The following is a 12,647-nucleotide window of genomic DNA, read 5'->3' on the forward strand; positions in this document are numbered from 1 at the left end:
CCTCTCCCTCCTCCGCCTCCCCAATCACTACCCTTCCGCTTTCCCGCCTACACATCCTGTCTCGATCCCTCGTTTCCTGCTACCAGCAACAGCAAGAATGGATGAATCCACGCGCCTTTCAGAAACGGGCGATGACGGTGAAGGAGGCTGGGTGACTGCTGGCCAAAAGAGGAGTAAGAAGAAAGAGCGTGCTATTCGCTCTGGAGATGGTCAGGAGAGTCGGGAGCAAGCGGACGGGGCCAGGAGGGCATCGCTCCCTTTGGTCACCACAGGATACAAGATCCCAAAGTCTCCAGAAGGTTTCCAATCAGCCTATGCGCTTTCTCGAGAAATCGAGAAAGAGCATAGCAATTGGAGCATCACTTTTAAGTATCTGCCAACCGGAGAGATTCTCATCTCTCCTAAGGATGAGGCCGCCACTTCTGCCCTTGCCAACCTAACGGAGGTCAGTGGTAGGAGGGTAAACCTCCAGAGGGTGGAAGGAGCAGAAAAGGGAACGAAGATGGTGCTACAGGGCTGGTCAACAGTTAATACCCTGGACGCCGTCGAAGAGCATCCACAGGTGATCAGTGCAGAGAGATGCACCTGGAGGAAGGAGAACACCAGGCAGGTCGTGGTTACCCTCCGGGGGCCCGCACTGAGGGAACTGGACCTGGGCATGTGGGGCACGTTCCCACTACGCACCTTTGTGCCGGACCCCATGAGGTGTTTTCGCTGCCAGCAGTACGGGCACCACCAAAGGCACTGCAGACGCTCGTTTAAGTGCGGCATCTGTAGTGGCCCACATACCACCGACACGTGCATTTCAAAGCACAAGAAAAACGAGGAGACGACTGCTAAGTGCCCCAACTGCGGCAAAACACATCATGCTTGGAGCCTTGCCTGCGGTGTCCGCAGAGACGAGGCCAAGGCTGCAAGGGAGGTATACAAGGCCAGAGAGGACTACGTTCCAGCCCCGCCCCGTCCCTCGGTGTGGAAACACCCTCGGCAACCGAGGGAGCCACGCCAGCAGCCTCCAACACCGTCGCCTGCGCTAACGGAGGCAGAGTTCCCTGGGCTCCCTCAGCGGCCCCAGTTCCATAACGGAACCAAGAACCACAGCCCCCCAGCAGAACCTCCTGTCCAGAGGGAGCGGCAGCCGGCGCAAGCCCTTCCGCGGCTACTCACCTTCCAGGATGACGAACTGATGCAGTTCGTCATGGTCGCCGCGGCTGCGCTGGCCCGCCACCTGGGGAGCTCGGAAGACCAGGTCAGGGAAGCTGCGAGCTTCCTCAAGGACATGGCGCAGGCGATGGTCTCCATCAAAAAGTGCTCACCTGCCACCAAGCCCTCCATGTCTCCGTCCGCTGCAAAAGGTACCACCCAGGTGACCGAAAGCTCTCCAACGATCCCATCTCCTGCGCAGCCTCCCGCAGTGCCCTCGACCAGTGTCCGAACACCCGAGGAGGATCCAGCGCCCTCCCCAGTACGCGCAGAGCCGCCAACGTCTGACGAGCCGGCCCGAAAAGGCAAAGCAGGAGCCGCGGTCAAGGCTACACTGCCTGAGGGCCCAGTTCGAGTTCCGCGGTACCAGACGAGGCGAGAGGTTACCCTCTCTAAGGCAGGTGGCGCAGCGTTTGTGGCTGGATTCCCTGACGTACCTAGGGGAAACGAAGGGGCGGATACGGACACTGATGGTAGCAGCGAGGGCTCTTCTTCTTCACCGTCAAGCCCGTCATCGTCATCAGAAGACAACGAGCACCATGGATAGTGTGTCCACAGTGCGCTCGACCACCCAGACTGTTCGCTTCCTCCAATGGAATATCCTTGGATTCAGAGCGAAACAGTCACTTCTGCAAGCCATCATACGGCAGGAGGAAAAACAGGTCATCCTCTTGCAAGAGACCCTGGTGGGAGAGGAAGAGATCAGGATCTCTGGATACCACGTGTTCGTGTCGCCCCAAACGGACACAAGCAGAGGTTGTATGACCCTTGTCCATGCGTCCATCCCATGTTCAAGAGTAGACCCACCAATAGAGTGTGGGGAAGATGTGGAGGTGCTCGCAGTTCGACTGCACTTCCCCCATGAAACGGTCCATGTGTATAACATTTACAAGGCCCCTGTGCGTGGACACTTGGACCTGGGGGAAGTATGCACCGTCGCGGAGGACGAGCAATACATCATCGCAGGTGACTTTAATGCGCACCACCCCATTCTTCACTCTGTGTCGCCTACAAACTCGTCCGGGCGACACATTGATGAAATCCTGAACACCAGCCCGGGTGTGGTCCTACTGAACGACGGGTCGCCGACGCATGTACGACATGGCAGGCTCGATCTCTCATTTGTCTCCTCCTCATTGCTGCATCGGATGTCGTGGAGCATCAACGACACGGCTACGAGTGATCATTTTGGAATAGACATGTCGCTCACCGTAGCCCCGCCACCCCCAGTGGTCCAGAGAATAGGAAGGTGGAACCCGCGCAAGGCCAATTGGACGTTGTTCAAGGACAGAGTGGCTCGCGAGGTCGTCACCGACGCTCTGGCCATGGGTGAGTTGGACGATGCGGAGGCCTCACTGGTCTCTGCTATCCATGCAGCGGCAGAGGAGGCAATACCTAAGAAGGGCCTCAACAGGAGTAGACATCGAGATGGTTGGTACTACAACCAAGAGATCAAGGATGCCAACCACAGGGTCAACCGTCTACGAAAGATCCTGCGTAGACACCACAACCCTGCTAACCTGGCCAACCTCCGGAGTGCCGTCGAAGAGGCCAAGGAGACAGCTCGACGTGTGCGTAGCGAGAAGTGGCTAGAATGGTGCCAAAGCTTTAGTGAGTCCACCACGCTAAAGGAACTTTGGGGGAAACTCCACATAGCGACCAGCCGTACCCCACCACGGCGCGCTCCCCGTGCACCACAGTGCGAGGCAGAAAATCTGGCGCAAGAATTTGCCAGACGCACGCACACAGCCACGCTACCCGTCGAGCTGCAACAGAGGCAGGCCATGCTCCGTGAACCAAGAGAGACCAGGATACAAGCTGCCATGGGGTCTCCGGGTGACACGGACACGCCATTCACCATCCATGAGCTGCAAGCCTCACGTAAGAGATCCTCCGACACTGCTCCAGGGAGCGACCTAGTGACGTACTCCATGGTTGCACACCTGGGGGATGCTGGAGAAGAAGCACTCCTCCAGGTGGTAAACAGCAGTTGGTCCTGTGGAAGACTTCCGTCCAACTGGAAGAGGGCCGACATCGTGCCTATCCCCAAGCCCAGGGAGCCCGGAAAGTATCGTCCTATCTCCCTGACGAGCTGCCTGGGGAAGACCATGGAAAAGATGGTTCTCCAAAGACTTTTGTGGAAACTGGGACCACCACAAGAGAACCTCTATGGCTTCACCAAAGGGGTGGGCACGGCTCAATGCATTACAACGCTTCTGAGCCATGTGGAGCAACGTCACGCCATGGTCGTCTTCTTTGACCTGGAGAAGGCATTCGAGCTTGCCAGTCCCGCTGCAATTCTGGACAGTCTGGCTGCCAGAGGAGTACAGGGGAAACTGTTACAGTGGATAGCGGACTACCTCTCCAATAGAACTGCCAGAGTCCGTCTACAGGGAGTGGAGTCCTGCTATCACCCCCTGGAAAATGGTACACCCCAGGGTGGGGTTCTCAGTCCCACCCTGTTTAACGTGCTGATGAGTGCATTAATAGCCATCCCTCTACCCACAGGATGCCGCCTCCTATCATACGCAGACGATGTCGCGCTGGTGGTGGCAGGCAGAAGGACCAAGGCCAGAAGGACGCAAATGTGCCTCGACCGCATTTCTTCCAAATGCGAAGAGCTTGGCCTCAAGATCTCGCCACCAAAGACCAAAGCCATGTGTTTTGGCACTAGCGTGACACCGAGGGACAGGCTTCTGCTGCAGGGACATGAGGTGGAGTGGGTCAGCACGCACATGTACCTAGGTGTCTGGCTCGACTCCAGGCTGTCCTTCCGGACTGAAGTGGCATACATCCGGGGAAGGGTCCTCAGCCGGATTAACGTTTTGAAGTCCTTGGCGACCAGAGAGGCAGGTGCCAACTGCGCTGTCCTCCGGACATTCTACGTCAGCGCAATTCGACCGGTGATAGACTATGCCAGCAGTGCTCTGGCTGGTCTATCCGCAACACGGTTGGCTGACTTGGAGACAGTACAGAACCAGGCGCTGCGCGTAATATTGGGCGCGCCGCGCTGGACTCTGGTCGCCAATATGCAGCAAGAGGCGGGACTGGTGCCTATCAGTGTGAGGATCTCAGGATTGGTGGTAGCCTTCGCCATAAGAGTCATTCAGAGAGAACATGACTCGTTCCTGCGGCGAAGGCTAATCAGCGCCCTCCAGCAAGATCCGGATCTCTTCCCGCAGAAGAGGTGGTCAGCGAGGGTTGCACTCCACATAAGAGACCTTCACCTGCATGACCTTATCCTTCAGAAGAGGAGGGATGTGCCGGTGGAAGGTTATGTGCAGTCTCCCCCCTGGGAGAATCCACCGGCCAGAATCAGTGTGATGGCGTCACGACGCGGTACGCCGCTGCCGCGCCTGCGGGCGGATGCGGAGGCCACAATGAGATCTGTCGCCCAGGAAAACTGCGTCGTCTATTTTACAGACGGCTCCGTGGATCCCGTACACAACGTGGCAGGTGCAGCGTTTGTCACGAAGGACGAGGAACAGGGAGTAAGGGTGTTGGGCACTCGCTGCTCGACGCAAGCAGAGGGTGTTGCAGTGGGTCTAGCATTGACCCATGCTCTCAACACCCACCAACGTAATGTAGTTGTGCACACAGATAGTTTAGCTCTGTTGCAATTAATATCCAAAAATTATCACACTGACCAGAAAAAACTAATGACCTCACTGTTGTTTCAGCTCAAGGCCCTCCGTCAGCAAGGGAGATCAGTCGTCCTCAACTGGGTGCCGGGACACATCGGCATCCAGGGAAATGAAGCGGCAGACAGGGTGGCCAGAAGAGCGGCCACAGGGGACATGGAAGGCGGAATCGGTGTCCTCCCGAGCCGAACTGAGATCTTGGCCATTGCAACGAGAGCGATGGCCAAGAGGGAACTACAAAGCCATAGGAACCTAACAGCCCAGAGGCCGTCAGCACGCTGGTATCAAGTTGCCACAGCGTATGAGCGACTGACCCCTGGAGTCCGTCTCTCCAGGATAGAGGAAGTCACCCTTCATCGACTCCGTCTCGGGTATCGATGCTTCTCGGAGGTGACGGGACAGCCGGAGGCCTGCATCCACTGTGGAGAGGCCGGCGCAAACGGGCTAGATCATTATGTGGCCCTTTGCCCGGCGACCAGATTTCTACGTGCGGGCCCCAGGACCTCGGCTGGGGGACTCATCCGTCGACTGACGGTGTCCCTTAACTCGTATCGGCTGGGACGCCTCCTTCAAGTGCCGCCCCCCAGATGATACGGATGGGTTCTGTTCGACTGTACTCTCTTGCTGATTTTTGACTTTTTTGACTTATGACACATTTTAATTTAAGCCAAGGACTAATGCTTTCTTCTCTTCACCTAGGTAACTGCGCATGATGCCTTAGACTGGACCGGATGGGACGCGACGGGTGCAGGAACCACGTCGGCTGGACCGGATGGGACGCGACGGACTCATAGGACACTAACCACGTCGGCTAGATCGTGGAGACCGTACAGCGCAACATATATTGACATATTTTAACAAATGTACATGTAACTTATTGTAAAAGGCATACTTGTATGCCTTCTAGGAATATGGGTAGAGACCCAAACAAGATGTATTTCTTGTAAATCAATAAATCTCAAAAATCGCAACGAACTAACCAAACAAGCAAGTCTGCCCCACACCTATCATCATAACTCTAACTTCCTTCCATTTCCTTCTACTAAATCCCAAATTCCCCCCCTCCCTCCCTCTCCCCCCCTCCCTCCCTCTCCCCCCATCTTATCTATCCTGCCCTCTTTTTTCTTATTTGAAGTCCATTAATAAAAATATATCTAAGAATCTTACTTACGTCAGATCATACTTCTACATTATAAAACATGTATATGTCAGTGGGAATGGAGGAAGAATATGTACAGACTACCTTCAACTGCCTAGCAACACATTGCACACAACTAAAGTTGAGAAACTAAAAGACGTCCCTAAATCGGATTACTCCGCTGTGACTTATTAATAATAATAATAATAATAATAATAATGAAGTTTTCCCATATGAATTTCCCCCAATAATGGTTAGGGATTTTTTCAGACCAGACATTATCATTTCATTCGGCTAGAACGAAATTTGTCAATTCCGACTTCAGGAAGTTAGGGTCACCCCTGTAATAGTTCACTTATTTCATTGAACAAAATGCTAATATTTTAGTATAAGAGCTAAGTTTATAAAAATATAAAAAAATGCAAAAAAAAAAAAAATGAGTTTATATATTAAGTTTTGTAATGCAATATTGTAAAGTAAAAAATAATAATAATAATAATAATAATACATATAAACTCATACACCTTAATTAAGAATAAAAATATTATTTGTATCATATTTTATTCATAGGCCTTACAGAAAACCGTCTCAACAACTATAAACTAAGCGTGAAAGTGGGTTTGCCCCATATTTATCGTAACTCTTATTTCCTTCCAATTCGTTCTTGCCTTACACAATTCCCCTAGTTCTCTCCTCCCTCCCTCACCCCCATCTTATCTATCCTGCCCTATAACCGAGATCACTCTTCTATATAAGTAAACATGTGGATGTCAGGGGAATGGTTGAAGAAGATGTACAGACTAGTACCTCCGACTCCAGCAACACATCACACACAACTAAAATTCAAAATCTAAAAGACATTCCCTAAATCCTCCTCTGACTCATTTTTTAATAAAAAAAAAAAAAAAATGAAGAAGAGGCTCAGCCGCGGTAACAAGTGGACGTTTTCGAACGAGCTCCGTGAAAGGCAATCTTCTGTGAGGTGGTTTGAGTTAAATATGAGCTTCCACCATATCATAGTATGGCTGCTTTCTTTTTGGTTTTATGTAAATACTAGTATGCGATCTATCTATTTAGAACTTGGGAAAGGTCAGCGAGTAAGGACCATTTTAATCGCAACAAAGTCTTGTGTATTCCACGAGGAATTTTACATCGGTAATGCCGTAGACATCGGTCAACGCCAAACAACGCATTTAGCTAGTGCAGGGTTAAGTTTTGTCACAAATGGCGTTCCCAAGCGCACTTGCCCGTGTTTTTAGCAAAGGTGATTGTGGATTCTTTTTAAATAGGGATGTTTATAATATTTTAATTTTCAAAAGTGAATAATTTAAAGAATTAATACAAAAACGTATGCCGTCTAAATAAGATTTTTTGTTATGGATATCAGCCGAGAATTTTTCCCATTTACTTAGATACCACTAATTTATTTGGAGATTCGACATTAAGAAAGTGAGACTTTTCTCTTGAAGAATTTTTTAAACAATTGACAGTCAGGGTAATGCTGATTGCGATGACATCCTGAATATACTAGGACGGGGATGTAGTAATTCAGTACGCCACAGTGGATTTTTGTTACAAATAGTGTTTCCGTGTGCATTTTCCCGTGTATTAATACCAAGGATTACTGTGGATTTTTTCAAACCAGGCATTACCATGTCATTTGGCTACAACGAAATTTGTCAAGTCCGACTTCAGAAAGTTAGAGTCACCCCTACCATAGTACACTCCTTACTCTGAAAAATTCTAATATTTCAATTTAACATTCAAGTTTATATAAAAAGAAATTGAAAATATACAAATAAATATATGTGCACAATATTAAATTTTGTCATGTAAAGGTATGAAATATAAATAAACAACGCATATAAATACATTTATTTAATGAATATAAATATCTTTATTATATATACATATATGATGCACTTATGTTTTGAAAATATAATGTGTATCAAATGCAAATTTTGGAATCTCGCACGATGTGTGAGATGTGACACTATCAACAGCGAAAATCATTGATTATAATAGTCAAGGATTATGTAATGCTCATATTGTGACGCCGCCTGCTTGCAAGGATGTCATGGGACATGTGGACTAATGGGGGCGTAGCGTAGTATAAAGAGTTAGCGCCTGTAGTGGAGGGAGGGAAGGGGAGGGGACATTGGCTTGAACTTCCATCCTCTCGATTCTTGTGCAGCGTAACGCTCCCAGTGCCATTCTTAGGCCTTTGTTTTGGATGATGTTCAGGGGTTGTAACGTGGTTGTTGTTGTTGCCGAACCATAAATCTGACACCCGTAGTCTAACTTAGATCTAATGAGGGACTCGTAAATCATTAGCAAAGATTTCCTATCTGCTCCCGAATCTGTGCCCGTTAGTTCGCGCAGCATATCAAGTCTCTTGTTGCACGCATCAACTATACCCGTTGCACTGAGATCTGGCCGTTAGGGCGGAGCACTGGGAGTTCCCCTGTGGTGCCACATATAATTATTCTATAATTTCATTTTATTTTATAATTCTATTTTATAATTTTATAATGTTGCCTCATATGATTATATAATAATTTTTTGTCACACACCACCACTGAGGTAAAAATCAAAGCAATGTTTTCTATACAAAGGTTTCGTTTCTTTAAGTCTAGATATGGCATATGTGCATGAGAGAGCGACGTTGCCGCTACATCTAATCTCTGGCCCGCCCCCTCATACTGCATTCAGAAAACATTGCATCCACATGCACGTTCTCGCCATGGATGCCCACATGTGGCAACACCGGGAAATCTCCTAGCCCCGCCTTATCGGCCAATTCTCCTTGCGCTGACTATAGGTACTTTACATGGGCCTTCCAGTTTAGCCCGGAGTCCATTTTCAGGCCAAGGAGAAAGGTTGAATTTTGTACTGGAATGGGATTCCCATGTAATTGCTGATCGATTTCTGCCTGGGCTCTGCGTGAAAAGACGACCACTGTTGACTTTACTTTCAAAAACTTAAATCCCCCATTCGTCGGACCATTCCTGGAGCGAGTCCAGGGCAAGTTGTACGCGAGAACCGGAAAAACTAGCGTTCGACGAGGAATGCCAGATTCCGACGTCGTCAGCCCATAGTGAGTATTTAAGGTTACGAGGTGGAGCAGGTAGAATATCTTTAATAAGCAACATAAATAATGTGGGATTCAACATACTTCCCTGTGGTACGTAATTTTCTTGTATGCGTGCTGATGAAAAGCAACCTTGAATTTTGACGGAGAATGTTCGTTCTAGTAAAAAGTTTTGAATAAAAATAGGGAGATTCCCTCTAAGGCCAAGTGCATAGAGTTTTTCGAGGATACCACGTCGCCATGCCATGTCGTAGGCTCTTTCTAAATCTAAGAAGCAAGCTACAAGGAAATCTTTCTTCTCGAAACTTGAAAGGATATCATGCTCTAAGTCGACCAAATGGTCAAGACTACTTCGATTTTTTCTGAGATCACATTGGACAGGAACTTTTAAATCTTGAGATTCAAGGATGAATTTTTACATGTCATTGACCATACGTTCTAATACTTTGCATAAGCAGTTGGTAAGCGCTATAGGGCGATAAGAGGAAGGACTCTTTGGGTCCTTTCCCTTTTTGAGAATAGGTATGACGTGGGCATGTCTCCATGTTTCTGGGAAGTCATGATTAATCCAAATTTCGTTGTACAGTTCCAGTAATTTGTTGAGCGAGATTGAATTTAGATGTTGCAGCATCTCATACCTAATCTCATCCGGGCCAGCAGAGGTCCCTCTACACGAGCTTAAAGCCTGTTCAAGCTCGTGTAGTTGGAAGGGAGTATTATATTCGTGGTGTGTATGTGTACGGAAGACCAGTGGCTCTGCTTCCAGTCTTTGTTTATGCTGTAGGAATGTTGGCGAATAGTTATCTGCATTGCTTGTTTGTGTAAATGTATCTGCTATCATGTTTGTGATGTCGGTGGGTGTATCTTTAAATGTGTCCTTCCTTTAATTGGTCAAGGTTTTCAGGTGTGATTGAACACTGGGATTTAGGAATGTTTCCTGTAGACATATAATTGAGGGGTTGATTATAGAGTTGGAAATAAATAGGTCATTTACTTTACTTCTAATACCTCGTCAATTCCACTGGATGATTTTGATTTTATTCTATTTATTTATTTATTTGTTTAACTTTTATTTCTTTTTTATTTGCTTCGATTTCTTCCGATATCCAGCCCAGACGGATGCCCGGTCTGGGCTGGATATCGGACTTAATAGTCGTTTGCAGGAGCCGGCGATCTCCATGGGGACATCCTCTTCCACATGTGTAGGCACACGTAGTGGAAGCTCTGGGATGGTCGGGGAAGGAAGGTGCGAGTGCGTTGTTTGTTTGGTAGGTGGGGAGAGATCTTTGTCCTTATTTGAGTGCTTGCTCTCAGTTTGTGTTTCAACGGTTCTGTGCGTTTTCTTAACTGCAGAAGCATAGGAAGTTGCTCCGGAGGGACTAGTTGGAGTAACTCGTCTTTCCATCACACGCTTCCGTGCTTCGTAGAAAGAGATGCCTCAAGTTGCTTTCTCGGTACAAATTTCTTTTTCTATTTTGAAGATGGAACAATCTCGGGAAGTGGATGCATGCTTGTTGTTAGAGAGACAGTTGACACATTGAAACACATTTGTGGAGCAGGCATCTGTAGGATGTTCGCCTGCACACTTACCGCACACGATCGTTTGACTACGACAAAACTTAGCAAGGTGACCACATTTAAAACACTTATTGCAGTGCAAAGGTTTGGGGACATATGGTCGTACTGAGACATGGATGTATCCAACTTTGACATGGTCAGGGAGGGTTGTGGAGTTGAAGGTGAGGATAATAAGGGGCGTGTTGACTCGCATGTTCTTTTCCCGGTCCAGTCGCGTTGTGAATTTGATATCTAGAATCCCTCTGTTTTTCATGTCTTCGAGGATGTCACATTCGTCCATGGTCATCAAATCTCTGCATTGGATTACTGCTCTACAGGAGTTGAGTGACCTAGGGAGGGAGGCAACAACATCGAAGGTATGAAACTTCTTGGCCCTAAGCAAGTCGCGTGTGGCTTTCCCGGAGTTGGTGGTAACTTGGAGATCTCCGCTTCCAAGTCTCCTAACCTGGTTGATATCACCAGCATGAGAAGACAGACATTTCTTCAGAATAAAGGGATTGAGTTCAGCTAATCGGGTTTGGTCAGAGTGGAGAAAAACATGCCTAGCCTTATTCGGGTGGATATTAGGGTCGTCAGGGGAAGTGTTTTTCGTTTGCAGAGGTGGAGTTGAAGACTCCATTCTGCACGTCGGTTGGGTGGGGGGACAAGCCCCCTGCTACACAAGAAGTGTGCTCAGTAGAGCTAAAGGGACAACACTACAGGGGTCAGACAGTTCCTTGGCGACTGGCGACAGCCGCGTGGAATGTCACCCTATGTGCCCAGTGGGGACGGGGTCTACACTACCCTAAACTACGACAGATCTATGCCAGATTTCGCCCGGCCGGACGACCGTGGAGCCAGCAAGGATTCGTGCGGATCCCGGAGAACAACGGAAAGAGCGAAGGGTCAAAGAGGAAAAGAGCTGGGGTTTAAACGCCCACAAGTGGGTGCCAGTGTCAACTGCCAGGATGAAAGCCATCCAACGTTGCGTTGAACTACAAGAACTGGTCAACTCTAGAGAGTAACCCTGGCAAATAGGACTGTCTGTCCTTGTACAAATAGAGACTATTTGCCATATGCTGCTGACGTCTGATCGATAGTAATAGTACAAGGCAGGATAGGTAAGATGGGGGAGAGGGAGGGAGGGAGGAAGGGGGGGATTTGGGGGTTTAGTGTAAGAAAAGAATGAAATGGATGGAAGTTAGAGTTATGATAGGTGTGGGGCTGACGATAGAAACATTAATCCTAGAATCTTAGAAAGCAAATATTTTAAAGAATTTATACATACAAAAACTTATGCTGTTTAAATAAGAAATTTTGTTATGGATATCAACCAAGAATTTTTGCGATTTACTTAAATAACATTAAGTCATTGGAGGTTCGAAATTACAAAAGTTTGACGTTTCTCTTGAAATTTTGAGTCGACCAACAAGTTTGTGAAATATTTGAATTTTTTAATGTAACAATATAAAATTAAAATAAACAACACATATAAACTCATTTATCTTAAGAATGAAAATATTTTTATCAGTAATACATGCATCACGTGGAAATTGAGGATTATTACTTACTAAAATAAAACAAAGAATTTTAGACTCATTAAAAAAAAACAAAAAACGAGCAAGTGGGTCTGCCCCACATCTACTCTTACTTCCTTCCATTTCATTCTTTCCTTCTACTTGACCCCCAAATCCCCCCTCCCTCCCTCTCCCCTATCTTATCTATCCTGCCCTCTATCTATCTATCATGCTACTTGTTGCACCAAGTCCACAAGACTATAAAATCAACCGAGGAAGTGGGTCTGCCCCACATCTTTCATAACTCTGACTTCCTTCCATTTCATTCTTTCCTTCCACTAAACCCCCCAATACCCCCTCCCTCCCTCTCCCCATCTTATCTACCCTGCCCTCTAACTAACTACGCGAGATCTCTTACTTCTTACATAAGTGCATCAGGGCAAAAGTGCTGATAGATAAAGTCCAACCGCTGTACCACGTGGACGTTGGTGAGGGAGATC

The 12,647-nt window shown here is 47.8% G+C and overlaps 1 protein-coding gene across 1 annotated transcript; it reads left to right on the forward strand.

Moving 5' to 3' along the window:
- The first annotated feature begins 2,351 nt into the window (after nt 1-2,351).
- On the forward strand, nt 2,352-5,792 carry LOC143030288 (uncharacterized). Its single transcript, XM_076193441.1, has 4 exons — nt 2,352-2,700; nt 2,953-3,084; nt 3,823-5,444; nt 5,544-5,792. Exons 1-3 carry the CDS (start codon nt 2,352-2,354, stop codon nt 5,433-5,435), a joined length of 2,094 nt encoding a protein of 697 aa, XP_076049556.1. The 3' UTR covers nt 5,436-5,444; nt 5,544-5,792.
- Nucleotides 5,793-12,647: the final 6,855 nt, after the last annotated feature.

This window comes from Oratosquilla oratoria, chromosome 12, assembly GCF_046742065.1.
Source record: "Oratosquilla oratoria isolate Oo_2021 chromosome 12, ASM4674206v1, whole genome shotgun sequence".
Taxonomy (NCBI): Eukaryota; Metazoa; Arthropoda; class Malacostraca; order Stomatopoda; family Squillidae; genus Oratosquilla; species Oratosquilla oratoria.